The sequence below is a fragment of the Phocoena sinus genome, chromosome 14 (assembly GCF_008692025.1).
Source record: "Phocoena sinus isolate mPhoSin1 chromosome 14, mPhoSin1.pri, whole genome shotgun sequence".
NCBI classification, from domain to species: Eukaryota; Metazoa; Chordata; class Mammalia; order Artiodactyla; family Phocoenidae; genus Phocoena; species Phocoena sinus.
The window spans coordinates 57,918,443-57,945,938 of record NC_045776.1 but is presented as its reverse complement, the minus strand read 5'-3'; the positions used below and the strand labels follow the sequence as shown (position 1 = coordinate 57,945,938).

The 27,496-nt window shown below is 45.0% G+C and overlaps 1 protein-coding gene across 1 annotated transcript in view; it reads left to right on the top strand.

Annotated features, from left to right (window-relative positions):
- The first annotated feature begins 885 nt into the window (after nucleotides 1-885).
- LAMA1 (laminin subunit alpha 1) overlaps nucleotides 886-27,496 on the top strand; it is a 159,848-nt gene continuing 133,237 nt past the window's right edge. Inside the window, exons 1-3 of the mRNA XM_032654047.1 lie at nucleotides 886-1,192; nucleotides 24,203-24,373; nucleotides 24,565-24,677. Coding sequence (XP_032509938.1) covers nucleotides 886-1,192; nucleotides 24,203-24,373; nucleotides 24,565-24,677 — 591 coding nt within the window. The remainder of the gene's footprint in view (nucleotides 1,193-24,202; nucleotides 24,374-24,564; nucleotides 24,678-27,496) is intronic.

Below are 27,496 nucleotides of genomic sequence, written 5' to 3'. Positions count from 1 at the left end.
TTTATATTGTGAGAAAGTGAGATCTGCAAAGTGTTATGAATACTTTCAATAGGAAAAAAAATCAGAGGAAATTAAAAATTCTTTAACGGGGACCAGATGTAGTTTTAAAAAAAGAACAAAGCTGTTGAAATCTCCTGTTAAGACTGAACTCCGCTCCCCCCCATAAGCCCTCTTTCTTGAACAGTAAGGGTATGCTAATGATAATAATTAAATCCAAGCGATCCTTCTTGCTTTTCTTAGGCAAAGTGGGAAACAAATTACAACTCATTTTCAGAAAAACCTTCACAAAATCCTTTGCCAACAGCAGAGCGGGGACACTGGCAGCTAAAAGCCCCAGAGGGTCCCTTCCTGGGAGGGGAGGCTCTCGGCCAGGCCCGAGCCACCACCCCCTGGGGGACAGGGGCGCCGGTCAGTAGGCCCGGGGTCCCATCCTTGGGGCGAGGCCGGGGCACCTCGGGCGCGGGCTAGAAGAGCGGCGGGCCCGGCCGCGGCGGCCGCAGCGGCGGCAGGGGCAGCGGCGGCGTCGGCGGCGGCGCGGGGTCCCCGCCTCGGGCTCGGCTGCAGGGCCGCGCTGGGGCGGGAAAGGTCAACAGGGCAAATACTTTCTCGGATCCATCCGCCCCGGCCAACTTCGGCAGATCTCCTCCGCACCCCCTCCATCCCACTTTCTCCGCCCGCCCCCCAACTCCGAGCCCGCGGCTGCAGCGGGTCGACCCCCACGCCACCTCTGAGTTGGGGGATGGCTCTGGCGGTCCCCGCGAGCCGAGCGCGGGGGCCTCGGGGGGGAGGGGCCTTGGGGGGAGGGAGTCTCTGTGGGGAGGGGTCTCTGGAGAGAGGGAGGAAAGCTCTCGGGGCAGGGGGAGGTCTCCGGGGGGAGGAGCCTCCATGGGGAGGGCTCTCGGAGTGGGTGGGAGGTCTCCTTGGGGAGGGTCTCCAGGCTGGGGGAGGAGGTCTCCAGGGGGAGGGGTCTCTGGTGAAGGCCGCGGGGCGGGGTCGGGCGCGGTGGAGGTCGGCGGGGGTGTGTCCGAGGGGCCCGCAAGAGCGCAGACTCGCGCTCCGCCGAGTCCCGGCGTGCGGTCGCCGCTTTTTCCCCGGAGTCACCCGAACGGCAGAGACGAGATGCGTGGCGGCGGCGCGGGGCTGGCGCTCCTGGCCTCGCTGCTCTGGGTCGCCGTGCAGGGCCAGCAGAGAGGTGAGCCCGGGTCGCGTCCCGGTCCCCTGGCGGGCGGGAGGCTACGGGACAAAGCCCCACGCCTGGCCGCGCCTGAGGTCGGTGCGCGCATCCGCGTTCACCCCTGACCGGGGACCAGACACGTGGGTCTCCCGTGCGGCCCCTGGAAAGGTCGCCCGGCCGTGGGGGGGAAAGGGCTAGGGGAGCACCCCTGACGGACGCAGCCCCCTCATCCGCGCCTCGGGCTTCCCCTCCTCGGGCTCTGGGTCCCCGGGTCTGGCTTGGCGACCTGGTAGCCCCTATGGAGAGCCGCGCTGGCCCAGCTCTCGGTCTGGGCTAAGGCGGGTGGGCGGAGAATGAATGGGAAAGGCGCCCACAGAGTCCCCGCCACCGACCGGCGGCGGAAAGCTGGTGGTCCGCGGCCGGGAAAGGGGGCGGTCCCATGGCCACTCGGGGCGGGCCGGCGCGCGGGTAGTGCGCGGGGAGGAGCGGACGTGGGAACCGGCCGCGGGCGGCGTACAGGGCCCGGACGCGCCTCCCGGGCGTGCTGGGTGCAGGCCCCGAAGTGACCGAAACGGCCGTTCCCTCGCAGCATAGACGATGGTCACTTCGGGGTGAGGGAGCGGGAACTTGGACGCTGGCTGGCTGCGCGGACACGCTGACTCGCGGGGCAACGTTGGCGAAGAACAGAAACTCGAAGCGAACTTTCAAAGCTTCTGTCAGTGCCCCAGAGAAAGGGAAACCCCCCTTCGGTTTCTGTGGACAACACCGTGCCCGCTTTCCCCAGAGGCTAAGGCTTCTCGGCGCCGGCTGTTGGCTAGGCGGTCACAAATATTTGTTGAAAACGTCTTAATGTATGCAATACGTGACCGCGGGCATGCTCCCACAAATACACGTGCCATTAAAAACGGCGGAAAGTGCAGGCCAAAAGTAGGTAGGCGGTGTATATATGCCAATACACTATGTATAAAACAGATAACTAATGAGAACCGACTGTATAGCACAGGGAACTCTACTCAAGGCTCTGTGGTGACCTAAAAGGGAAGGAAATCCAAAAAAGAAGGGATATATGTATACGTATAGCTGATTTACTTTGCTGTACAGTAGAAACTAACACAATATTGTAAAGCAACTAAACTCCGATTTAAAAAAAAAAAAAAAGTAGGCAGGCAGAACGCGAAATACCCCGTGGGAAAGATGGGTGTTTGGCATCGTGCTGAGCTGTGAACTCTGTAGCCCGTCCCATTCATTGGCGCATTCGTGGTGGAAGCGCTGGACCGGAGCGAGCGACACGCTTTGAATGGCTGGGCGTCCGTTCTGCGCGAGGCGGGGGCAGGGATGCAGGGAATTTACATAGTTATCCCGGGAAGAAAGGGGCCGGCCTTGCGGGAGAGCGGGCTTGGACTCTTCGAGCTGAGCGCCTTTCTCTCGGGTTGCTGACAGTGAAAAGCCTGGTTTCCCACAGGGTGGAGGGAGAGCAGCTGGACTCAGCTTCCTTGTTCTAAGAAATTGAAAGTCCTGGACTGGGGAGATGCCCTGAGTGTTTTCCGCCCCCCTCTGGGCTCAGCACTTGGCCTGGGCGGCTGTGAATGGTGTTTGGAGAAAGTGGGACCGCGTGGGGCTTTCCTGCTTTAAGATGCTGCGGAAAACCACCCACTGCGTGGGAGCCTTTGAATCCTTCACACTACCTTCCAGATTTTCAGTCCTCACCCCACAACCATCACCCTTCCTAACAGGCACCTTTAAGGGAGTTTTGACTTTTTAAAATATAAGTTGGGACCCCATGTATATAGCATGAATGACTAGTGAAATGGTGTAATCTGGTCATAATATAATAATAAAATAATTCTGACTAGCATCATCAGTGAGTTAGTTATCTGGTGCTTATATTTTTTAAAACAATCATCCTATAGCATTCAGATTATTAGGAATTCTCTATCATTTCACAGCCTCTCTGGATTACTTTACATATCATGGTATGTGACCCAATAGCTCAGTTCCTTTGAGATGTAACCTGTGCAAAGTGAGCTATTCCTAAGTATAAAAAACTAGGTGGTATATTTCTAACAATAATGTTGTGTTACGTCCACAGCTGGCATTTACATGGATTATAGTTGCTTCACAGGTCAGCTCAGCAGCTCTTGTTTTGAACTGGGTTTTTTTTTTTTTTCTTAGTAAAAATAGACAATTCCAAGGATAGGGGAAAAAATCTGTTCTATGACTAGAGGAAATTTACTTCATTCTCATAAATGATGTAGCATTCAAATTTAGCATGTATGTGCTCTCCAGTGAAGTATGTACCTGAATGGCTTCCAAAGGTGCATTTTTCTTTCCTGTAGCTGTATTCCCCAAGTAAGGGCCAAGAAAAAATACTGATTTTAGCAGTTGGAAACAAGGATTGTGTAATAAAAACATCACTGCCCACTTCCTACGTATCCCAGACTTTGGCCCATTCCTTTTTTCTCTTCCACTTTTCCAGACATTAATATAAAGCCTACATCTGTAGTTAATATAGCACCATCGAGAATTCAAATGCAACAAAGATATGAGATAAACACATGCTGTTCCATAGTGTCTCGTGCCACTCTTAGAATCGCCAGTATTGTAAAATGTTTATATGACCACTTATTTCAAGGTAATCTTCCTTGAGACACCCTACAATTTTAGAATAATTCATAAGTTTCTACAGATATTCATTATCATCTACAGTAGGTTTTTTTGTTTTGTTTTGTTTTTTTGCGGTACGTGGGCCTCTCACTGTTGTGGCCTCTCCCGTTGCAGAGCACAGGCTCCGGACGCGCAGGCTCAGCAGCCATGGCTCACGGGCCCAGCCGCTCCACGGCATGTGGGATCCTCCCGGACCGGGGCACGAACCCGTGTCCCCCGCATCGGCAGGCGGACTCTCAACCAGTGTGCCACCAGGGAAGCCCTACAGTAGGTTTTTATGGAGAAAGGACAAGATATGCCTTTAAGCTTTAGGTGTTTTACTTTTTGGCTTTACAAGCTGTGGGAAATTGGGCAAGTTACTTAACCTCTCTGTGCTTTAGTTTCACCATCTGTAAGTGGGAGTAGTAATGGTGCCTCCTTGGAGAGGCTGTTCATGATGAAATGAAAGAATGCAAGATAAGTTCTTAGAACAGTGCCTAACCCAGGATCAGCCCTCAATAAGCATTATCTAAGCATCATTATTACTATTTTGCACAGAACTATTGGGAGAGGCCCTCTTGCCAGCTGTATTCTCTGGAATTTGGAGTCTGGGTTTGGAATCAAGTAGTCTTGGGCTCAAATGCCAGACCTGTCACTTTGATGAGCCGTGATGTTGGTTAAGTTTCTCAGCATCTCTGGATCTGTGAAATGCAGAGAACTGATGTGATTCAGTAACACAGGGAGAAAATTGGCCCAGCGTTGGGCATGTCAGCATCATAGGCACGCAGTCCATGGTGATGGTCTTAACTGTCCTGCCTGTGGTGCATCCTCACCATCCTGGACCCACATTCATTTGGGCATTAAGACTTGTTGATTTTACCTCTTGAAAATCTGTGCAATCCATCTCCCATTTTTGTCCCCACTGCTGACTAGGCTCAGGAACTGTTTGTCTTTCCCATGAAATATTGTGACGATTCTCTCATTGGGCCTCCCTCTTCCTCTCCTCTCCATCTTCGGCACCACCATCACCGTGATTTTTCTAGAAGTACCACCCTATAGGCTTGGACTAACGCCTCTCAAACTCCTGATTTCATAACACAGACATACAAAATGACATTGGAGAATCCCATGGGGCTAAAGGAGGAGGCTGGGACCCAGCTGGCCTGCTGGCCCAGAGCTCAGGGTGTTACCTGGGGACGAACGTGCCCCTGTTCATAGCTGACCAGTGATGCCGGGCACATGGGCTATTCAGTGCTGGGCAAGCCTCCCATTTGCAGTCTAAAACGCCCAGAAACCTCCCCGGTACCGTCATTGCTGAAGTATTTATGATGTGCCCTTCCCTGGACTCCTGGTGCTCTGGTCCCTTAGCATTATTGTTGTCCTTCTCCTGGTGGCCTAAACAAGTGGCTCACTGATCTGTCTCACCCACTGACCTGGGCTTCCTGAGGGCAGGGGCTGTTTTATTCCCAACTGGGTGTCCATCGCTGTGCCTGTCTTGGTTGAGCCACATTGAGATTAATATCTTTATTCACGAATCAAGTAACTTTAAAAACTATTTTTGAATAGGTAATCCATGCCCATGGTACAAAGTTCAAAAGATACCAAAGGGTATATAGAAAAGGTTAAGTCACCTACTTCTGAGGCAACTACGGTTTTGAGTTTCTTGAGTATCTTTCCTTACATGTTTCTTCATGTAACTCCTAAAAGCAAGCTACTTCCTAAAACCTGCTTCCTCCCTAGCACTTCCTAATAGTATAAGAAAGGTACTAGTTATTTCCTGATAAAACAGGAAACACTCTTCCTATCTCCACTGCCCTTCCTTCATGCTATTTCTTTAATATCCCTCCTGCCGGATGTTAAATGCATCACTTAATCAATGTCTACACTTACCGACTTTTCACTTTCCAACTTGTCCCTTTCAACGTGGCCTTTGACAGACGGTATTAGAGCCTTGTTTCCTAGATCTTTTGGAATTTAAAAACTAGCTCATTGATTGCTTTCATGACCCTGTACTCCTTCTGAAAGTATTGCTTACTGTAGCATTAATAAGCTATTCCTGAAGCTGTAAATAATTTAAAAAATATATATTTAGACGATTTATGATGTAGAGAGGTTAAGTTTAAGAATAACTCTATCAGAAGTTAAGGATAGTGTGTTATTTATTTTTCCAAAAAGTATGATTTATTACTGGAACGACAATGGCAGACACAGAAAAACTTAAAATTTAAAAATAATTCCTGGGCTTCCCTGGTGGTGCAGTGGCTGAGAGTCCACCTGCCGATGCAGGGGACGCCGGTTCGTGCTCTGGTCCGGGAGGATCCCACATGCCGTGGAGCGGCTAGGCCCGTGAGCCATGGCCGCTGAGCCTGCGCATCCGGAGCCTGTGCTCCGCAGCGGGAGAGGCCGCGGCGGTGAGAGGCCCGCGTACCACAAAACAACAACAACAACAAGTAATAATAATAATTCCTGATGAATAAAGTTAAGCCTGTACCTGTACCTTGAATACAAAGTTAAGTGGAGATAACCAGAGAGAACTCTTGCTCTGAGACCTTAGCTGGACCTGTTACTGATATTCCTCAGAAATGTTTGGATGAACAAGATAAACTATAGTCTCCTAAGAAGGATGTATGTAGCTTATTTACATGCTTGCAAATAATTATTTTACTTGTTTTACTTCTAAAATCCTAGCGTGTATCCATGGACAATTGAGTAAATAAATGCATTTCAAAATTAATGAGGAGAAGAAACTCCTTTATAGAAGTAATTTAGGTAAGTTCGTGAACTTGGGTTCTGTTGGGACATGCCTGCCAGGGAGCTATTTCAGTGTAAAATGCTGCACTCCAGCTGGGTTCATTGCATCTTCATGTCCTTTGTACTGAGGTGACAGCACTCAGAGTAACCATTTCATGGCACAGATGCTTGCCACCAGCGTCTTTGTTTTCTCAGGGCTGGATCGGGAGAGCTTTCTTTGGGGTAACTTGTTCCCAGTGATTTTGTGTCTTGCTTAGGGGCAGGAGACAGACAATGGAAACACTGAGATTCCACACCAGCGTGGTGGATAACATTCTTGCCTAGGTAAGCATTTACCTCAGAGGCTAATCCAGAAACGATGCTGTGGAAACACATCAGATCCTGATTTCAGCGTGTGTGTGCATTTTTTCCCTTTTTTGATTCAACCATTTGAAGTCTGAATCTCTTCATTCCTGAACTTATCTTTGAAGTCGGATCTGCTGGCCCAGCAGGCAGTATGACTCCAGTTCTTGTGCCAGAGAACCTCCTGCCTTGCTGATGGGAATGTCAGATTTAGCTCCATGAGTATTTATGGAAAGTGCCATCTTTTCCCATTCCCTGAAGGATTTCCTGCATTTTGTTGCATTGCTCCATAATTTCCTGCCAGAACCTCAGGAAACTCTTTACAACAATATAAAAGATGCTTAAGTTTAGCAGATCTTTTTTAGTTAAGAGGGGACATTCAGAAAGGAGAAAAACCTCGCTCCACAATGCTGATTACTGTACACCCCACTTTTAAATGTCTTCCAACCTCTTTGTAATGGCAGGATTTTACTCACTAAAAGCGATTCTCTTGTTATCTCAGGCCCAGCACAGGAATTCTTTCCTGCTCCAATGACTTCTTTCCCTGTTTCTCCCAGTTTATGGCATTCTTTCGGTCGCCTTGGTTTCATCTTCCTTTTCTTTCTTTTCTCTTTTTGGTATTCCCCCTATCTAAATCATCCCTCTGCATTTTTGTTTTTTCCTTTAAAAAGGTCCCTGATTTTTTTTTTCTGGTTTTTTTGCCTTTGTTCCTCTTTATTACACTGCAGATGATCACTGTCTGTCCAGAAGACTATAACCAGCCACTTGGAATAAGTCTCTGATGGCAGCATCCGCTCTTCTAATCTAGTCCCACATGGCAGTGAGACTGGTGCTCCTTAACCACTGTCTTCATAATGCACCCCCTGGCTTCACCCGCTGGCCACAGCCGTCCGTCATCCCCCCAGATTCACAAAGTCAGGTATTGACTCTGGGCTGTGTGATTTGTTCCCATGACTCCCTCACTTGAGCGGCATCCCCACTCTCTACCTGAAGCCTGAGCCGATCCCCCATGGCCAGTTGGTCCCCGCCCCAGGGCAGACTTGTTTTTATGGCCTCTATGGCCATTTTTGAACTTGCATTGTATTTTGTGATCAGTCGGGGTTCCCATCCAGCCAGAGTTGCCATCTGGTCCTCTTGTGGATGGCTTGCCCAGAATGCCATCGATCAAGGTCAAAAAGAGGGCACATTGTTCTTTCAAAGAGCAAAACCTTAGCTCCCCACATTTCTTTCCACACACAGATAACTTGGGGGCACAGGTTCTAGTGCTGGGACCTGAGCCCTAGGCAGTGAGAGGGCAGTAACGCCAACAAACCGCCCCCCCCAGCCCCCCGCAGAGGCAACGGGGTTGCCTTAACAACGATGAAACCCTTACCCAGCCCCTGGATTGCAAACCCAGCCCTGAGTCCGGCTCCTCTCGGGGCAGGAGGTCCTCCAGCTTCCTAGATTTCGTACCACTGGAGGGAATTAGGATTCCACAGGTCTGAGTAGGATCTAGAATCTGTTTCAGGAAACCTTATTCCTATCTGGATACCAGAGGCGGAAGGAATTTTCCAACTGGCCTTCAAGCTGAGCCTGTTGGGTTTCTAGTTTAAATAGTTGTTTCCAGAACTATCTTTGCCACTTGGTGTACTTTCTGTCCCTGTTGCTCTGTCCTGTGGTGGGCTATCACTCTTTCCCCATCCTCAAAATTCCCACTGTCCATCCTTCAGCCCCTTCCTTCTGAATCTCCAATTCAGGCATTTCTGTCTTTGTTTTTGTACGTGATCTAGTTTTCCCAACTCTTTACAACTCTGCCCTGGCTTCATGGCTGCACTTTTGTTCATCCCAGCAGTTTGGGGTGGGGAGAGTTTGAGATATTCATGAACGTTGTGAAATGTCTTTGGGAGCTCCCACCGCTTTTCTTGTAAGGGAGTTGGCATTTTAAATCCTTGATACCTTCTTGGGGTAGGGAATAATGTTCTCTTGTGGGATCGTTGTCATTTCTAGTCAGTGTTTCTAGATTTTCCCCCGTGTTTGCTCATTCACTTGCTCAGTTTCATGCACCAAACGTGTAGTGGACCCTCAACCTTCCAGGCCCCAAGTCGGGGTGTGTCCTGAGGTCCTCCTCAGCTGCTTTCCTCATTATGATTCCACTATGGACATTCTTGATGGAATTGTTTTTGAGGAAGTCCAAGTGCATAGCTAGAAAGGAACGTTCTCCATGAGAAATCATGGTTGAGGGGATTCAAGTAGCACAGGTGGAAGTTAGCATCTGTATTTTGCTTGCTCCCAGTCACAGAAGTTCAGGTTGCAGCAAGCAGGCCCCGTGGGGGTGGGGTGGGGGTGGGGAGAGGGGAGGGGCAGCGAGTGCCCTGCCTTAGCTTCCTCACCAAACCCCCTGCTGGGTGACATCTACTCCTCCAGACTTCCTTTGTCTCAGGGGGCCTCACAGCTCACCTGCTTGGCCAGCTCTTTGCGCGTGGAGAGCAGGTACAGTTAGTTCAGAAATTCTCTGTCTGGGCTGCGCGTTAGATTTTAATCACATGAGTGCCCAGGCGCCCCCCCCCCCCCCCACACCCCAGGGACTACAATTTATGTGGTCTGGAGTGGGGCCTGGTCATTTGCATGTTAGAAGGTTTTTTCAGTGTTTGGCTTATGACTTCCCTTCAAGCTCCAACAGCAAAATAAGAGCCTTTCTACCTTCTACGTCCCTAACACACCCCACACACCACAGACACACACCACACACACACCACACAACAGACACACACCGCACACACCACACACACCACACAAACACCAGACACACACCATAGACACACACCACACACACACCACACACACACCACACACACCACAGACACACACCACACAAACACCACACACACCACACAACAGACACACACCACACAACCACCAGACACACCATAGACACACACCACACACACACCACACAACAGACACACACCACACAAACACCAGACACACCACACATACACCACACACACCACACACACACCACACACACCACACACACCACACATACACCACACACACCACACACACACCAGACACAACAGACACACACCAGACACATACCACACACACCACACACACCAGACACACCACAGACACACACCACACACACCAGACATACCACACGCACACCACACACACCCACAACCCACCTACACTGACCTGCAGACCAGCGCCCACCTAAAGGCTTAATGGTACTGGAGGGTGCTGTATTGGACTAACCCCAGACTGATGGAGCCGGAATCTGGACCCGGCCCATCTGCTGGGTTGAGGCAGGTTCTGCAGGAATGGGTAGCTGGGCTGCAGATGCTGGGATGAGTCTAATGTGGCCAATAAAAGTTTCCCCAGGGCCCAGAAAGCCGTTGGCATCCGAAGCCTCCCAGGGGTTAGCGGGCCGTGAAGCTAATGGGGTCATCCTGTCCCTGTGGAACTGTTACAGTGGCTTCTCGCTCTACTGAGCAGGACTTACTCGGCCCTCTGTGGTCTGGCCTTGCTGCAACCTCTCCACAGCTGCTTCTCCCGCTGCGTACCCTCTTCGGGCCATTCTGACGCAGCCGTGGTTCCCATAATGTGACATGGTGGTTCACCTGTGACACTGCCTTATTCTGGTCCACCCAGTCATCCAGGTGTGCCTCCTGCTCCTGCCATAGCAATCTGTGCACACCTCTGACCAGCACGTCGTTTTGTAACGGTTTGTTACCTTGCCTGTCCCTCCTGGAGGGCAGAGATTTTTGTTCTTATTTCTAATACCTACTCAGCGTCTGGCGTTTAGGGTTGATTCTGTAAATATTGGTTGGATGAATGAATGAAAGTCCCAATTCAGACAAGCACCAGGGGCTGTGAGGGAACCCAGTGGATGGATAGTATTGAGAGGTTCAGACAGACAGGCGGTTGGGATTTGGAAAAGTCCCTAATGAAGAGGCAGAGTGATGATTCCTGGGCACAGATGGGCTGGGAAAGGACAGATGCCAGCTTGAGAAGGCTGGGAGGCCTTAGCAGGTACCCAGACAGGATGCAGGGATGGGGAACAAGAATGCAGGTAACCAAGCTACGGTAGGAGATGGTCAGACATTCTCGGGACCAAAGCTCACATTCTGAACCAAAACACATGACCAGGGACAACCTAGTAGCAGAAACACTAAGTCCAGATACTTTCCCTGCTCGCAGACGGGGTCCAACACAGAGAGAGAAGAGCCACAGAATCTGGAAATCAGGAGGGGCTTCGCAGCTTGAAGAGATCATTCACCTTTTTTTCCCCATATACCAATTCAGTACAAAGGAGAAAAAAGGATTACGTTTTTGTAATTGAAATAATATTGAATGACGAATAAGGCTTGAAGCCCAGATTATATTTAACAAAATCTTATTTCTAGATTTGGGGCCACTGACTTCTAGGCATCTCAAGCCCACAACTCATTAACTCACATATTCAATAGGTATTTGTTGAGTTTCTAGAGTTCTGCACACTGGTCCTTGAACCCCTAGAGCTGTAGTCAAGCAGGCACAAGAAGTGCCCAAGGAATCCTAGGCTACGTGTGTCCATCAGTTCAAATCTGGAGGGATTTTTGTTGCTGAATGCCTGGACCACCGATATCACCCCACTTATTGCTGTAAAATAGTGTCACTGTGAACAGAGAACTCTGATTAAACACTGCATTTCTACTGCAGTGTGTTTCCTTTTAGTTTGAAGATGGTGACTGTAGAACACTCTGTTTTGTCTTGACTTCAGTCTTGTTGGTATTTGTTGACTAGCTCTTGGAGTTACATTCTTATATAGAGTTTTTGTTTAAAGGAACTCTACCTGCCTGCCTTTGGAGGACATCGTTTAAGTGGGGAACAGCTGTTCTCCTCCAGGCATTTTGGGCTAAGCCAGCCTGGTCTTCTCAGGAACAGAACAAAGGCATACAGAATTTATGTCACAGATGGATTTTTGTGTGATAAAAATCACTTATTACTGAATGGAAGAATGGCCTATTCTCTTTGGAAATATGAGCATAACATCTAGTGTGCCTTTAGTAGTTTCCAACCTTGTTGGTTTAGTTTTAATTATTAAAATTGACTAAGTTAAGATGTGCCTTGTTTTCTGTGGTCAAACATTCCCTGAAACTTTGTGCGTAAGACAGTTTTCTGTAAATGAAGTAATTTCAAATTCAAATAATTCTGAGATAATATTTGAAGGAATCAGATAGATTTTCAGTGTATATTCCTGGACCCTCTTTTGTTCTTTTGATCCATGTGTCTGTCCCTGTGCTAACATCACACTGTCTGGATTCCTTTGGCTTTGTAATAAGTTTTGAACTGGGTGATGTAAGCCATTCCACAATTCACTTTTGCTAAATTGCTTTGATAGTTCTAGGTCCTTCGCATTTCCATTAGTATCAGCTTGTCAATTTCTACAAAAGAGCCAGCTGGGATTTTGGTAGGAATTAGATTGAATCTGTAGATCAGTTTGGGGAGAAGTGCTGTCTAATAATACTGAGTCTTCCTGTCTATGAATAAGAAACCTGTCTTCATTCATTTAGATATTATTTAATTTCTCTCAGAAATGTTTCACAGTTTTCAGTGTATTGGTCTTGAATTTCCTTTGTTAAATCTTTTCTTAACTATTTTATTCTTTTTCAATAAAAAAAGCCTGGGAAGTATGGAGAGCCGATCTGGTCCTTCTTTGATGCCCATGTGCCCAGGATCCCCTGTTAAGTGTTTGGCTGGTCTAGCCATCTGTATCTTCCCCTACTAGGATGGCAACCTCAGCTAGCCGAACTACAGGGTTTCCCCATTTGTTTTCTACTGAGTTTACACCTTTGTCAGCATTACGGAGCATCTGTTTCCACTCTCTGCTCCAAATCAAGTCAGCTGTCCATCTCCAGCACTAAAGCTGCTGGTTTTCAGGGCTCACCCTGCCCTGGGAGCGGGGGTGAGTATGGAGTAGACCCAGGCGCAAAGCTACTCTCTCTCTCACAGTCTGAGAGAGAGAGTAGCTTTTCATAAAGAAAAGCTTCCCAACTTGTTTGTTGTTGGTTAGTTTCAAAATCCTGAAATGGTTGTTTCTGAAAATTTTGTTCAGTTATATAACTGTTTTTGTCAATCTCTTTACTTACCATAGCCAGAAGTCCCACTAAAATATTTTAATTTATATAAATATCTTGACTACCATGAAATTCTCTTTATGAGATTCTATTTCTGTTGTTCGTGATTCTGTTAACAATCCACTAATTTTACTAATAGCCCATTTAAAATATTTTCCTCGCTAATTAGCAAAGTATTGGTGTTGATGGAGACAGAGAACATTATGGTGAGTGCCCCGACCCTGGACAGTCTTCCTTATTGGAATACGCCCTGACCACCCCAAGAGACACAACATTGATATTAATACCAGCTGCAAATGGGTAGTTTAACCTAAGTAACACACACACACACACACACACACACACACACACACACGATATCACGTGCACCAAGTCACTGTCTTTATATTGAAGTTTCTTAATTTCAGACACTGTACTAGTTACTGTTTATGTTTAGAGGATGCTCTTCTTGAGTCAATCAGTTTACATCCTCGGTTTCAAGGTACTCAAGTCGGGGAGGGCTCTGGAAATTGCAACCCCCAGGAGGGAACAATTGCTGCACTCACAGAAGTTCTGGACTGGCCAGTGGGGAACCAATCTCAGAGGTTGAAAGAAGGGCTGACCTCCTCCTGTAAACAAATTAGGCTCCTAACCATGCCAGCTTGTCCAGTGTAAAGGGCAGAGGATTGGAGAGTCAGCAGGGGGAGGTCTGTGCTGAAGTGCTGACCCGCGGGGGAGGGGCAAGTATGGAAAGTGCCACTTAGGACTAAAACAGAGAACTCACCGTCCACAGTCCATTGTTGAAGATGTGTACTTTGCTCAAAGTGGGGGACCTATATGTGAATCCTACTGCAGTTTGCAGGAAAGACAGGCTATTTGGTTTTTACTGGTTTGTTTGAAAAGAAAATGTATTAAAGAAGATGAATATGAAACGAGGACCTACTGTAGAGCACAGGGAACTATATTCAATATCTTATAATAACCTATAATGGAAAAGAATCTGAAAAAGAAGACACACACACACACATATATATATAAAACTGAATCACTTTGCTGTACGCCTGAAACATTGTAAATCAACTATACTTCGATTTAAAAAATAAAAAGAGAAGTTGTATATAAATGTGGCCTGTTTGAGAGTCACCTATTCATGCGGTCCAGGCTGGGTTCTGATTCACTACTAATGTGTGGAAATAGACTAAATTTTCCCTATTATCATAATGAAAATATAGGGAAAAATTCAGAAAATGAAAGAAAAATAATATTAGAAATCTTACTTTAATATGATGGGGGCAGAGGGCTCAAGGGAACTGCTGTGTCCTTGACCTTTCCCAAGTCTCTCCAGCTGTCTTCCTCTCTAGGATGGGGAGACGGCCCCACCTTCTGAGGATGGCCCTGTTTTTGCTCAGAGGCTCTTTTGAAAATGCTTCCTCTCCTCTGTCACCTAGACCTGGACCATGTCCCGGAAGCTCAAAGGCAAGGTCCCAGGGCAGCCAGGGGATGGATGCCGTGCTGTCCCCTCTGGCCCACCCCACCCCCGTGTGTAAAGCCCCCTCCAGGCCTCTGTGAAAAGACATCAGGTCAGAATACCAGCACCATCAGGACAGGACAGGCTGCAAGGGCTGGGTCTCTGTCAGCATTAGGCAGCGCAGGTACATAGCCTTCTTTCAAATTGAACATCATCGAAGCATTTCACCATGTCTTCAATAGCAGCATTTTCAACATGGATGAACCAGCCAGTGGCAGCATCACTCGGGTCGAACAGGTTTGCTTTAATAGATTGTCCTGGCTGATGCTCAGGTGACCTTGTTTGTATGTTACATCTTTAATTTTGGAGGCCTTGACCTTTTTTCCCTCTTTACTATAAGCCAAAAAACTTTGTTTTAACCGAAGTCCCGAATTCCCTCTAAAAATAATTGCCATAGGTTTCCAAAACATAAATGCAGTGCGGGGAATCTGGAGATCTGGTTAAATAGTGACAGAAGACTCTGGAGGAAGTGTGATCTTACTCATCAGTCTGATGAACTTTGTTCCAGGGCTTGGCTGAATTGGCCAACCCCAGAGAGTTAGAGCTGGAAAAACCCCAAGAGACCATTTCATCTGCTGAAGTCAGAGTAGCAGCCCCAGGGAGATACCTAACCAGGAAGTAGCTCAGCTCCAGCCCTGCCCTGCTGAATCAGAATCTGCATTTGTAACAAGATCTCCAGCTCATTTGATAAAAGTTTGAGAAGCTCTGCTCCAACCCTCTCTTTGCCCAGTTGAGCACAGAAAGACTTTCGTAAATCTTGTGCATAGTTCAATTATAAAGATCAAATCTGTGGATGCCAAGGGTCATTTTCTATTAATTCAACCTTAGGTCATGTTCACTTTTCTCATAGCACCGTTTTCATGTTGTGTGTCCCTGTCACCAGGAACTAGAGCATCTTTTCCGTCTTCACCCAGATTGCGCTGTGCTTGCAGGTGGGTTTGGGGAAACGTGGAAGGTCCTGCATCTATCCCTGTGAAACTTATACTGGATTTATTTTAGCCACTGTTGAGATTCCACTCATTCCAGGACACAGTGTGTTCACTTCCCATGCGTGTGATGCCTTGTTCTGTTGTTATCCACATGGGGACTAATCATATCGAACAAGGGAGTGCTGGGCACGTGGGGTGGAAAACCGAAATAGTGTTTGTAAATAGTTTTGGGGGAAAGTATACGCCTCCCGCTTTCCCCCTGAGAATGTGCCTGTATGGGGGATGGGCCTCTTCTGCTTTCCTTGGGACATCGGGTCATGGGGAGAGTCTGGATCACTGGCAGAGATGGCCAGCAAGCTGCTGTGACAGAGGGAAGAACTAGGTGTCTGCAGTTATGACAGGGCCAAAAGAAGAGGGGTTTAAACCAGAGAGAAGGGTCCTTGTTTACAAAAGCTACCGTGAGGTCCAGTAAACTGCAGGTGAACTGCACGCTGGGGATGGAGACCTTGACGAGGGCATTTTGAGGGATTTAAAGGAGGAGAATCCGAACTGAAGTTGAGTGAAGAGCCAGCGTGAGGCCAGGAACTGAAGAGAGTGATCACGGTTCTCATATACATCCTTGACTTAGTAATCGCTCTAAAAAAATAGAAGATTATCCCATTAAGCGTATGTATCTAGATAAAGAAGCAGCCCAATCTCAGAAAAAACAATGGTACTAGAACTCAGAAAGTACAGTGTTATCAACCCCAGTGAGAATGATACCAAGATAATGTGACTCTGGACTTTTGATTGGGGTGTTTACTCTAGCTGTCAAATGCGTTTGTCTGCTGTTGGACTCTGAGGTGGAAGATACTGCAAATGCTTTCGTGGTTTGTAAGCTGTCCCTCTCAGTATGTTCTGGAATAAATGGAGCTGTAATCCGGTGGATCCAGCCTCCTTGGGGTCATTGTCCTGGTATTAGAAGCGGTAATGCATCGGGCATCTCGAATGCCAAGTGATCCAGTCAGAGGTCCATGGATGCTCGTGAGGACAGTCCCTGACTGACGCTTTCACAAGGCATATCCAGAACCAACTACATAATTTTAAGAGCTGGTGCAAAATGAAAATGTGGGCCCCCTTGTTTACATTATGAGAAATTTCAAGACAGTGTCAACAGGGCTGTAAACCAAGGGCGACTGCACACCCATGAAGTGGCCTTGGGTACATCCCTAAAGAGCATGCCAAAGCTTTAAAGCATAAGCAAGTAAAATTTATATAATGGAGCACAGAAGTGGCAGAAGAAGGGGGAAGAAATAACTAAGACCTTGAAGCATTCGTAGAAAAGTTGGTGGTTTTTGGAAGCGTTTAGGTGGTTAGGAAATGTTGAATTAATTGAGGCTTTTAGGTATTTAAGCAAATGATATAAACATTGTAGACATGATAAATGATATTGATACAAGCAGAATATAACTGCATTTTCATTCAACAGAGCTGTCAACATTCCACCTAAAGGCTGCACTTGCTTTTGGATTTCCCTTTAAGCTGAGGAGGAGGAGGGAGGAGGGGCAGTGGCTTCCCAGGGTAATGGGAATAATATGAAATATCAAAATACTTATGGATGTTGAGGTGCTTTTGTGCTTTGCCTGTGTGCTATAGTGATTTCGATCCTGTAGAGCTTTTTAATTCTTGCCCTTAAATTTCAGTTTTGTGGCAACAAAAGAGAAAACCTCTTGATGGATGAATTGTAGTTATGGTCTCTGCAACTAAACTTGGGTATTGAGTCAAAACCCGCAGTGTCATCAAATATAAGCATTAAGGAACCTTTGTGGCAGGAGGAGGCGGGTCTTGATAAGGTGTTAGTTTCTGCAGACAGTATTCAGGCCTAGGTCCTCATGGCTTGTTTATCTTATAGTGAAAACCTCTGTCTTTGTCAAGGACACCTCGAGCCCATTGCTATGGAAGTGGACTCTGGCAGAACCCTTCCAAGGCCTTTTGCCCACCACCCCATCTGGGTTTTCTGAGATTAAATTTCTTTTCATCTTCTCACGTGAGAAAAAAAGTCAAGGGTGTTAAATGCCATACTCCCAGGAGCTGGGATTTGACTTCTCCCTCAAGTTCCTGTGGGGTCTTTCTCTCTCTCTTTCCCATCTTTTTTTTTTTTTTTTTCCCACTGTGCTGGAAAGGGCCTTGGAATCCCTAGAATATTTTAAAGCTTTTTCTTTTACTAACAGCCACCAATGATTAAATAGGTTTCGTCCAAAAACCAAGTATTTGCTTTTTGGGAACGGAGGGAGGGGCCATTCATTCTCTGTCTCGGCTGAAAGGGGTCCGCTACAGCCCACAGGGGACTCAAGTCACTTTCCTTCACAAGTGCTCCCAAGTGGTAGATTTTTTGAGAAATAAAATAACTGGTAAGTTTGCAGAATTCTCATTGGAAACAGAAGCCCTGTTTGACACAAAGCAAGCAAAACTTTCATCTATTTCAACTTTAGTGTCGATGTTTTATTGTTTCAACATTCTGAAAATATTGGTATTTGATAAACAAAACAACTAATGATTAAAGTGATTTTAATTTATAATAAATAACTTGAAATAGAATGTCTTTAAATGGTGTAGTTCTGTTTGGCAAAATGTTGGTTGTAGGTTTCTTGTGGGAAAGAAGCAGGAATAAGGAATCCCTTATTGTCAGAAGCCGCTGTCAATGGCTGATGAATTAGAAGTAAAAGTGGGAAAACAGTTTAATTTATAATATTTTTCAAATACACATACTTCATAATATACAGGTATATTTGTATTGTTTTCTGGGAAAAAAAGTTTGAGCTAAGATGAATTGTGCCACAGCTTGTAAAGAGCCTCCTGAACATATCTTAGGGGTTGGGATGCATTACTGTTAAGTAATTTCAGTTTAAACGTTCCTCTGTCTCTACCCCTCTCTCCTTTCATGTGTGGTCCTTAGCATCCACAGAGAGCGTGCCCTGAAAATACGCTCGTGTGCCAAATGTGGGAAATCAGATGATAACCTACATCTCATGAGGGTGATTATATTCCCTGGGAGAGAGGGAAAGTTTTCATTAGTTTCCTCAAGGCATCTCGTCTTCTGGTCCTGCAACCTAACTGGCATTAAGGACTCGTTTTCCACTTAGGGCCCCTGAGCTGGAGGCAGCTGCTTCTCCAGGCCACCTGGTCAGGTGGCTGAGGACTTCACCTGAGCAGGACATTAACTCCTGCCTTGGTCCAAGCCCCTCTCATCTTCACAATCCACCTGGATCCTCCTGGCTGCCCTTGTCCAGGGATGAGCTAGGTTCCTGGCAGAGGAGGTGGGAAAGCAGACTTACAGAGTCACCTACGCCATGAACTAACTCCTGGCTCCCAGCACTTTAGCCGAAGTGCTTTCCCTGCCTGGATGCTTGACCTTTTGGCGCCAGTGGACCCCTTTGACAAAGCTCACAGACCTATTCTCAGCATGTTTTTAATGCAAGGAGAATACAAAGAAAGCCAGATGTGTTAAACGATAGTGCTACCCCTGCATGGCTAGTCCCTTCTTATTTTTGAGGCAGCTGCTCAAATGTCACCCCAGAGATGCCTTCCCTGTCAGCTTACAGAAAAATGAGAGGAGGGGATCGCTGTTTACAAATGTACGTTTAACTTGGATCCAGCTATACAGTGTTGCAAAGGCAACAACAGAAAGAATAATAAGAAGGAAAAGAGGAGAGGGAGGGCCGGAGGGTGAGGTGGGATGAGTGAGTCGGGCGAACACTCCTGCTCAGCCTTCCGTGCAGGGACACCCTGCCTTGGAGGAGGGTGGGGTGACCCGAGGGTCTGAGTTTCCTCCACTCCTCTTTCATGATGCACGGCTTTCTGGGCTGCATGGTTCTTCTCTTTAAAGGTAGATCCTTTTCGTACTTGATGACCCTTAAATGCAAACCAACTACTTCATCTAAAACTTAATCAGAGATACAGAGACTCCAATAGATGAAATATAACCATGAAAGTCTAATTATATTTGTATTAGTGATATCCAATGATAATATGAAAATAATCATAGCAATTATTTATTGAGCCCTTCATACAATGTATTAGGCCCTTTATGACACAGTCTCATTTAATGCTCATAAATATTCCCAGGCATAGTGCTTCTCATTACACAGACAAGGAGACTGAGAGGGGAAGCCCTCAGCAGGCAACTGGTAGACCCGGAATTCAAGCCAAGGGCTTTCTGACTCAAAATCCCAAATGCTCACTTCTTACCCAAAGCTGCTGTTACAGGCACTAGTGATTCTAATAGAGGTGATAGTAAACCCATGATTAGAATGGACAGTCCATTTTAAGCCCGGACACCTCCAGGTTAGATATTAAATATGCCATTAAAAACAATCTGAACATATTTTCCCAGATACTTTACCTTAGAATTGCAAATCGTTTCCTTTTCAGAATATCACAGTGACTCTGAGTATGGATTAGACAAATATAACATTTGGTAGAACCCCAAAATTTTTTTTATTCCAAAAAAGAAAAAAAAAACTCATTAGAAAAAACTCATGCTTCTCTTATACCCCAAATGCATTAAGGCCACGAACGGTTGGCCCCGAATAATTTGAGAAATATTGATAAAGAAATTGCTGCAGTGAGCCTTGCACCTTGGCGCTAGTCAGTATTTTAGATACCCTATTTTTTAGATAGCAAAAATATTTTTTACTGGGAAAAAGCCCAGAAACTTTTAAAAACAAATTATTCAACGTGGAAAGTATCTCAGCTAAAAACCACGCTCATCATGTGTAGTAGCATTTTTTTGCCCTCAGTTTCGTGGTAGTTTTCACCTACTATTAATGAGGGAGTTTCCAGTAGATGAAAGTGGTCCTAAAATGCATTTAAGAAGGCCAAGTGGACCCAGACTGTGAATAAAGGGTTTTAAAAAAGAAAAGAAACTCCTGGTGAGTGAGAAGGAATTTATTTCATGCTCGATGGAGTTTGGTGTCATGAAGTCTTTAGCTACTGGTTAAGTATAGGGGTGGAAAAATGATTCCATTGTGTGTCCCGAATGGGGGCAAAAGTACAAATCACAGTTAACACTAACTAAAGTAAATAATGTCTCTCAACAAAAAATGTATAGTCGTCTAATATATTAAGTGCACGGCCAAGTGATGGGAAACTGTGTCACATGTGCCTGCTGCAGACCTCGTTCTGCCTTTGATTTTTATGTGTAAAGCCGCACTTTTTTTCTTGGCAGGTTCTTGATCCCAGTGCCCTTTCTGACCATTTGATTTCCTATTTCTCCCCCTACCTGAAGCTCACGTTAGTTGCCCTTTATTGAAATATTTCAGTAGTCTTTGAAAAGGTTCAGCAACCTGAGGAATTTTTTAAAATTCTTCTTCAAACATGCTTCCTCCAGTACAAATTTCCAACTCTCTTTCATATTCTAGCAGCTGTGGTCATATGCAACAAGGAATAATAATTATTCTAGAACTATGAAGTGAGAGCAAATGTAATAGGTAAGGAATAATTTTTAGTGATTTTTTTTTTTCCCCAAATATGAGCTTATCTGAGAAGAAAGATTTAGTTTTAGTGAAAGGCAACCCTATAGATTTTAGAAATTAGTTCAGGGTGTTTCTACACAACCATGCTAACAAAGGGACTTATCTTTCTTTTTATTAAAAGTGTTTTTAGAATACCAGCCAGGTAAGGAGGTATGGAAGTGCTTTAAAACCTGTCTAGTGTAAGACCTACCTGATTCCTACAATTGAGATATTATTCACCAAAGTTATGTTATGTTCACAAGGTTTAAACTTCTTTTTCTCAGTGACTCAGAGCACAGGCTCCTGAGTAAAGAGGCGGGTGCCCTCCTGACCCCCACCCCCTTCACCCTCCACCTCCCCAATAACTCAAGGCCCTTGCAGGTCGGGGTGTGGGGAGCTCCGGGCAGGAAGTGGGCTGTTCTCCTGATGTCCAGCAACTGGAGGGGGAGAAAAAAAGAGAAAGTGGGAACATTTTTTTAGTTAACTAGTAAAGGATTTGTTGATAGAGAAATGCATTGTTAAATTAGTTCCTGTGACCTTTTTTCTTCTCCTTGCTTGGCTAGTCTGTGAGAAGGGAAGGGGTAGAGTTGATTGCACTGCAAATCGAAATGCATAGACGTGGTCCAGAGCCTGGAAAACACCGCTGCAGCTATTTGGATGTAACACCACAGTTATTAAAATTAATATTTACCTCGGTACCAAACAGAATAAATATCAGCTCCTCCCCCCATGTAAGTACGACTCCCAAGAATTACATGTCGCTTTAGGAACTAGATCATTGCCTAAAATGTAAGTGTCTAACTACTGGTTGAGAAAAATAATAATTTGGGGACCTGCATAAATTTTTTCATAAAGCCTTTTTAATTGACAAAGAAATCCCTTTAAAAGAATATGATAAAAATGACCAACTTTAAGTTAAAAACGAAAAAATACACATCATATTAAAACTTTATATGATGTAAGTCTGTGTTATGTTTCAAAATTAAGAGTAATGCTCTAGAATACAATATTCCATAACTATTTTCTATTGAGAGGCTAAGGGTCTATTGATTTGAGTAGGGCCATTCTCCTAGGATAGAACTGCTAATAGGTAGCTCTGTTTTATGTGAAAATTCTTTGGAAGACTACCTAATAAGTTATTTTTTTTCTATTTATATTTTTATTTTGACTGAACCATAAGTTATTTTTTTTAATAGTTGCATGGTGAGTTTTTTTTAAATATAGAAACTCATAAAAATAACCATTTTTATTTTATAATTTAAATTATTAAAATATTTGTAATAGAAAAGGTTGGGAACTCCCTTGCGGTTCAGTGGTTAGGACTCCGCATTCTCACTGCTGAGGGCCTGGATTCAGCTGCTGGTTGGGGAACTAAGATCCCACATCCCACAAGCCATGAGGCGTGGCCAAAGGAAAAAAAAAAGAAAAGGTCATTGAAAATATTAAGCAGTACCTAAAAAGTAAAAATTAAATACATGAATTCCTTCTAGATTACTAAAATTATATTGTGCTTTTTCAAATTTCACTGGAAAAGAAATATTTTAGAGATAATATTGATTCTATATCCTTTATAAAGAAAAGTTTATCTTCTGTGACCTTGAGTCAAGTTCTGGTAAATTAGAGGAAGCCCGCTTAACTGAAACCCCTCCTTCTCACACTACCTGAGTTCACAACATCCATTCGTGAAGAACACCTCTTCTGTATCACCTGCCCCATCCTTTCTAGAACTTTATAGAATCTTCACTGCTATGATCGTCTTTACCAAGATAAAGTCAAATCTCTAAAGAACCCAATGGAGTTATTTTTCTCACAGTCATCCAAAGGTTGTTTTCTGAAGAGTTTGGATCAGCTGCTTAAAGATAAAAATCTCTGGAGACAAAGAGATTATACAAAGACAGAGAGAGATTCATACTGACTTGAAGAGAATTTTGAAAACTGGTTCTTTGTGTTCTAATGTTTTCTTCACCAAAACAAACAGGAAGTAAAGAAAGCAAAGAGAGAGAAATCCTAGATAATCATAGGAAAGACCTCGTAAGTACTAGCAGAGGCACCTGGAACAAAGTGAACACAGGATGGATGTCCTAAGTGAAAGTTGCTTGAATTTCAGTGGCAAATACGGGTTTTGGGTCATTTGAACCTTGTCTTAAAACCTACTTTCCCAACATTTTATTATGAACATTTTCAATCAGAAAAGTGGAAAGAACTGTACAGTGAACATCTACGCTCCTACCTAGATTCTGCAACGAACATTTACCTACTCTCTTCCTCACCTGTCCGTCCATGTATCCATCTCTACCCTTCAATCCAGGTTAATTTTTTGATGCATTTCCAAGTGAGTTAAAGACCTAAGTATACTTTGCTCGTAAACTGTTCAGCATTTGCATCAATATTTTTATGACTCTTCTTAAAAAATTTTTTTTTATGACTTTTATTTTTTGAGGTCACATCAACCTATAGCGGAATACACAAATCTACCCAAACCTTGTGCATTCTGTGATTTTTCACACCTGCGTGTGCCTGTGCAACGCAAACCTTTATCAGGTAGAGAATGGAGCCCAACCCCACAAAATTCCCTCCAGTCCCTTCACGGTTAGCCCGCATCCTTTGCAACTGCTCTTCGGTTTTTCCTATAGATGAGCTTTGCTTGTCCTAGAACTTCATGTAAATGAAATTGACATATATACTGCTTTCCTATAGGGCTCCCTCCACTCAGCATGTGAACTTACCATCTTTTTCTTTCTTTTTTTTCTTTCTATTTATTATTTTATTTTTTTTAATTAATTTTTTTTTTTTTTTTTGGCCACACCGTGCGGCTTGTGAGATCTCAGTTCCCCAACCAGGGATTGTACCCGGGCCACGGCTGTAAAAGTGCCAAGTCCTAACTACTAGGCCACCATGGAACTCCCCTCCTTCTTTTTTTTTTTTTAATTGAGGTATAGTTGATTTACAATGTTTCAGATGTGAAATGATTCATTTATATATATAGATATATTCTTTTTCAGATTCTTTTCCATTATAGGTTATTCTGTGATACTGAGTAGAGTTCCCTGTGCTATACAGTAGGTCCTGATTGTTTCTCTGTTTTATATACAGTAGTGTGTATCTGTTAATCCCAAATTCCTAATTCATCCCTCTCCCCTCCTTTCCCCTTTGGTAACTGTTAAGTTTGCCATCTCTTTCTGATTTACTTGCAAAGTGAGATGAAGTGATCTGACCTTTCGGTTTCAAGTGGCGGAGCTGATCTGGTGCCTTTTGATTTTCAGGGCTGTTCCCTGCCATTCTCAACCTTGCCAGCAATGCCCACATCAGCACCAACGCGACCTGCGGGGAGAAGGGGCCGGAGACGTACTGCAAGCTGGTGGAGCACGTACCCAGGAGGGCCATGCGCAACGCCCAGTGCCGGCTCTGCGACGGCAGCAGTGCCAACCCCAAAGGCAAGTGGCGCCCCCTTTGGGAGGACCCGTGGAAATGTACACCTTCTCAACCGACTACTGGAGACTTGTGTTAGGGAGCCACAGACCTGCGTTCTCCTCACCTGTTCATTTCCACTGATTTTACAGTTTAGAAGTTAAAAAACTTAAACCAGAAGCTGGGAGCATTGCGTGTTCTTGTTTTCTTTCAACAGAACGCCATCCCATATCAAATGCCATCGATGGCACGAATAACTGGTGGCAGAGTCCTAGCATCCAAAACGGGAGAGAGTACCACTGGGTCACAATCACTCTGGACTTGAGACAGGTGGGTAAGGCCAGAGCCACTGCAGGAGGCCTGTGGGTTGCTGGGTTGTAATCTCATGAGCTTCCGGAAAGTCCACTTGTTTCTTAATACGTTTACATTCTGGTCTCACTGCTTTTCCACCCGGTGAATTTAAGTGAGACACAGAAGTTGTCCTTGGTACCGTTTCTTGTCACGTTTATCGTGCCCAGGTATCCTTGGGGAGGTGAGTGGAGTGTTTCCACGTGGTCTGATGTTCTTAGAAGCTATGTTGGGACGCTGATCATCCATCCGCCCAGGATGCCACGCCAGGCAGTACCCAGGTGTCCACACACACTGCAGGTGGCGTCACAAAACGCATGCATTTCCAGCCTTTTGAGCTTGTTATCTTGCTGTTATCACTATGCAGCTGTTGTAAAAGGGTTCTACGTAGAAAACAAAGCTTGGAAACAAAAGAGGATAGTCTTAAACCTCTGGACACTGCCTCACCCCTGTCACGCCGTCTGCGAGGGCTGTGAGTACCTGGGGTTGTCGATTACTGCTGTGAGCAAGCCTTCAGCACAAGCTGGGAAAGGCAGTGTTTAAATGGCTCAGACCCCACTTGCATCCCCTTGCTTTGCTTTAAGACCACATAGGAGAATGGAGAGAAACATGGTACGGGCTCTGGCTGCTCCAGATATTTCTGGGGAAGGGAAGGAGAAGGAAAGAAATCTGAGTGGAAAGGATGAAAAAGAAAGGTGGCAGCTGTTGTCAAATTTCTGATTTCAGTTCTCCAGAAAAGTGATGGCATACCCTTCTTATTTATGTCCATTCCATTTCTCTTGGGTTAGAACTCATCACTGTCGTGTGAAATATCCTTGAAAGAGACAACTAGTTGAAATGTGCACTGTAGGATGGAAATAGGAATTTTGGCGATCTCATGATGAAAAGTCGTAATTCTTTGAATAAGTGATCATTAAAAAATATGTAGGGGGCTTCCCTGGTGGCGCAGTGGTTGAGAGTCCGCCTGCCGAAGCAGGGGTCGCAGGTTCATGCCCCGGTCCGGGAAGATCCCACATGCTGCGGAGCGGCTGGGCCCGTGAGCCATGGCCGCTGGGCCTGCGTGTCCAGAGCCTGTGCTCCGCAACGGGAGAGGCCACAACAGTGAGAGGCCCGCGTATCGCAAAAAAAAAAAAAAAGTAGGATTTTAAGTAGAAAACAAGACAATACTGTGTCTGTTTGTGCACAAGGAACTTTTGAGCTCTAATCATAACAGTAAATGAGGTAGTAAAATGTGAAGTTCAGAAGACATTTTTAAAGTTCAGGTTCATAGTGTCAACGTTTAAGTGAAATAATACTTCTGGGTGTTTCCAGCCACGAATCCTGAATTAATATGTCATGCCTTTGTATTTTCAAATCTGCCTGAAGGAAGAGAGAAAAAAGCCCCTTTTTGCCCTGGTTTTTGTTTTTGTTTCAGTGGTTAAGGATGCTTCTGCAGGAAATGTTGGTTTTCTCATCATCTTTTCAATGTATTTTCCTTCTTTAAGGGAAAAACTACAACATTTTCATCATTACAAATGCGATACTACGTGAGTTTGGCCAAATTAACAGCTGGACATTTTACGAATAGACTTCAAATCCATGTTCAACTGTTGTTTATCTTGCAATTTGTCGATTTTGACTTCTCCTAACAGGAGATCTTTTTGCTGTCAGTTGGACTGAATCAGCTTGAGGAATTCGGGGGCCTCACTTTTAGGTCTTTAAGGCATATTCAAACACAAGCATACACACAGAATATATAGGCTTCTAAGTACTTTCTAGTGTTTTTACATAAGCTTCTAAATTGAGATTATTTAAAATAACAAAATACTCAGAATTTTCTTTACCTTTTACACAACGTGAAGTTTCTACTGTGCTTTCAGTTTAAAAATGCAATATGATTATCGCTGAGCAAACCTTTCTCAGATATTTATTTATTGAGTCTTTTTATTGTGAAAATGTTTGAATATGTAGAAAACAGTATTATTGTGACACACACATACCCACCCCCGAGATTCAGGAATTTTTAAGCAATTTGTCACATTTGTTTCATCTTGGGAACACTTTGCAAGTGAATTGCAGTCATGGTGACATTGGACCAATAAAAGATTTTTTTGTATCTTCAGAAAATAGGACATTTGTTCTGAATAGGCACCAGGCCATTAGCTAACAAAACGAACAGTAATTTCCTAGTAACTATTTCTCCACCCATATCCAGTTGTCCCAGTTTAGCCACCGATGTCTTTTATAGCTTTTCTTTTTCTTTTTCAAACCAGGATCAGTAAGGAACACTCATTGCATTTGATGCCTGTTATGTGCTTGTTAAATCTCTTCTAATCTGAATTGTCCTCTCTTACAGTTTTAAAAATGATATTCAATTTTTGAATAGATGAGGCCAGTTGTCTTGTAGAATATCCTACATTCTGGATTTGTCTGGTGGTTTCATTGTGATGTTGTTAACATGTTCCTTTATGCCCTCTATTTCTTATGAACTAAACTCAGCTCTAAAGTCTTGATTACTTTCCAGTTAAATATTTTTGGCCAGAACCCACCGTTGGCGATCCTGGCTGCTCTGTTGCATCCAGAGCTGGTTGTCCCATGAGGATTGAGGCTATATTTGGGTCCTGCTTAGGTATTGACAGCTGGATGGCTCCCTTCCGCCTCATCTCATCCTTGTTTCCTGGGCCTCATCGACACTCAGCTCTAGAATGTGGTTATACCTTCTGATGACTTTTCTGTCGTCAAAGCCTGTGTATTTCCCTGTCAGGCCAACAATTCACCAGCTGCTAGTTAATTTCTAGATTATACACCCCATGAGGGCAGGG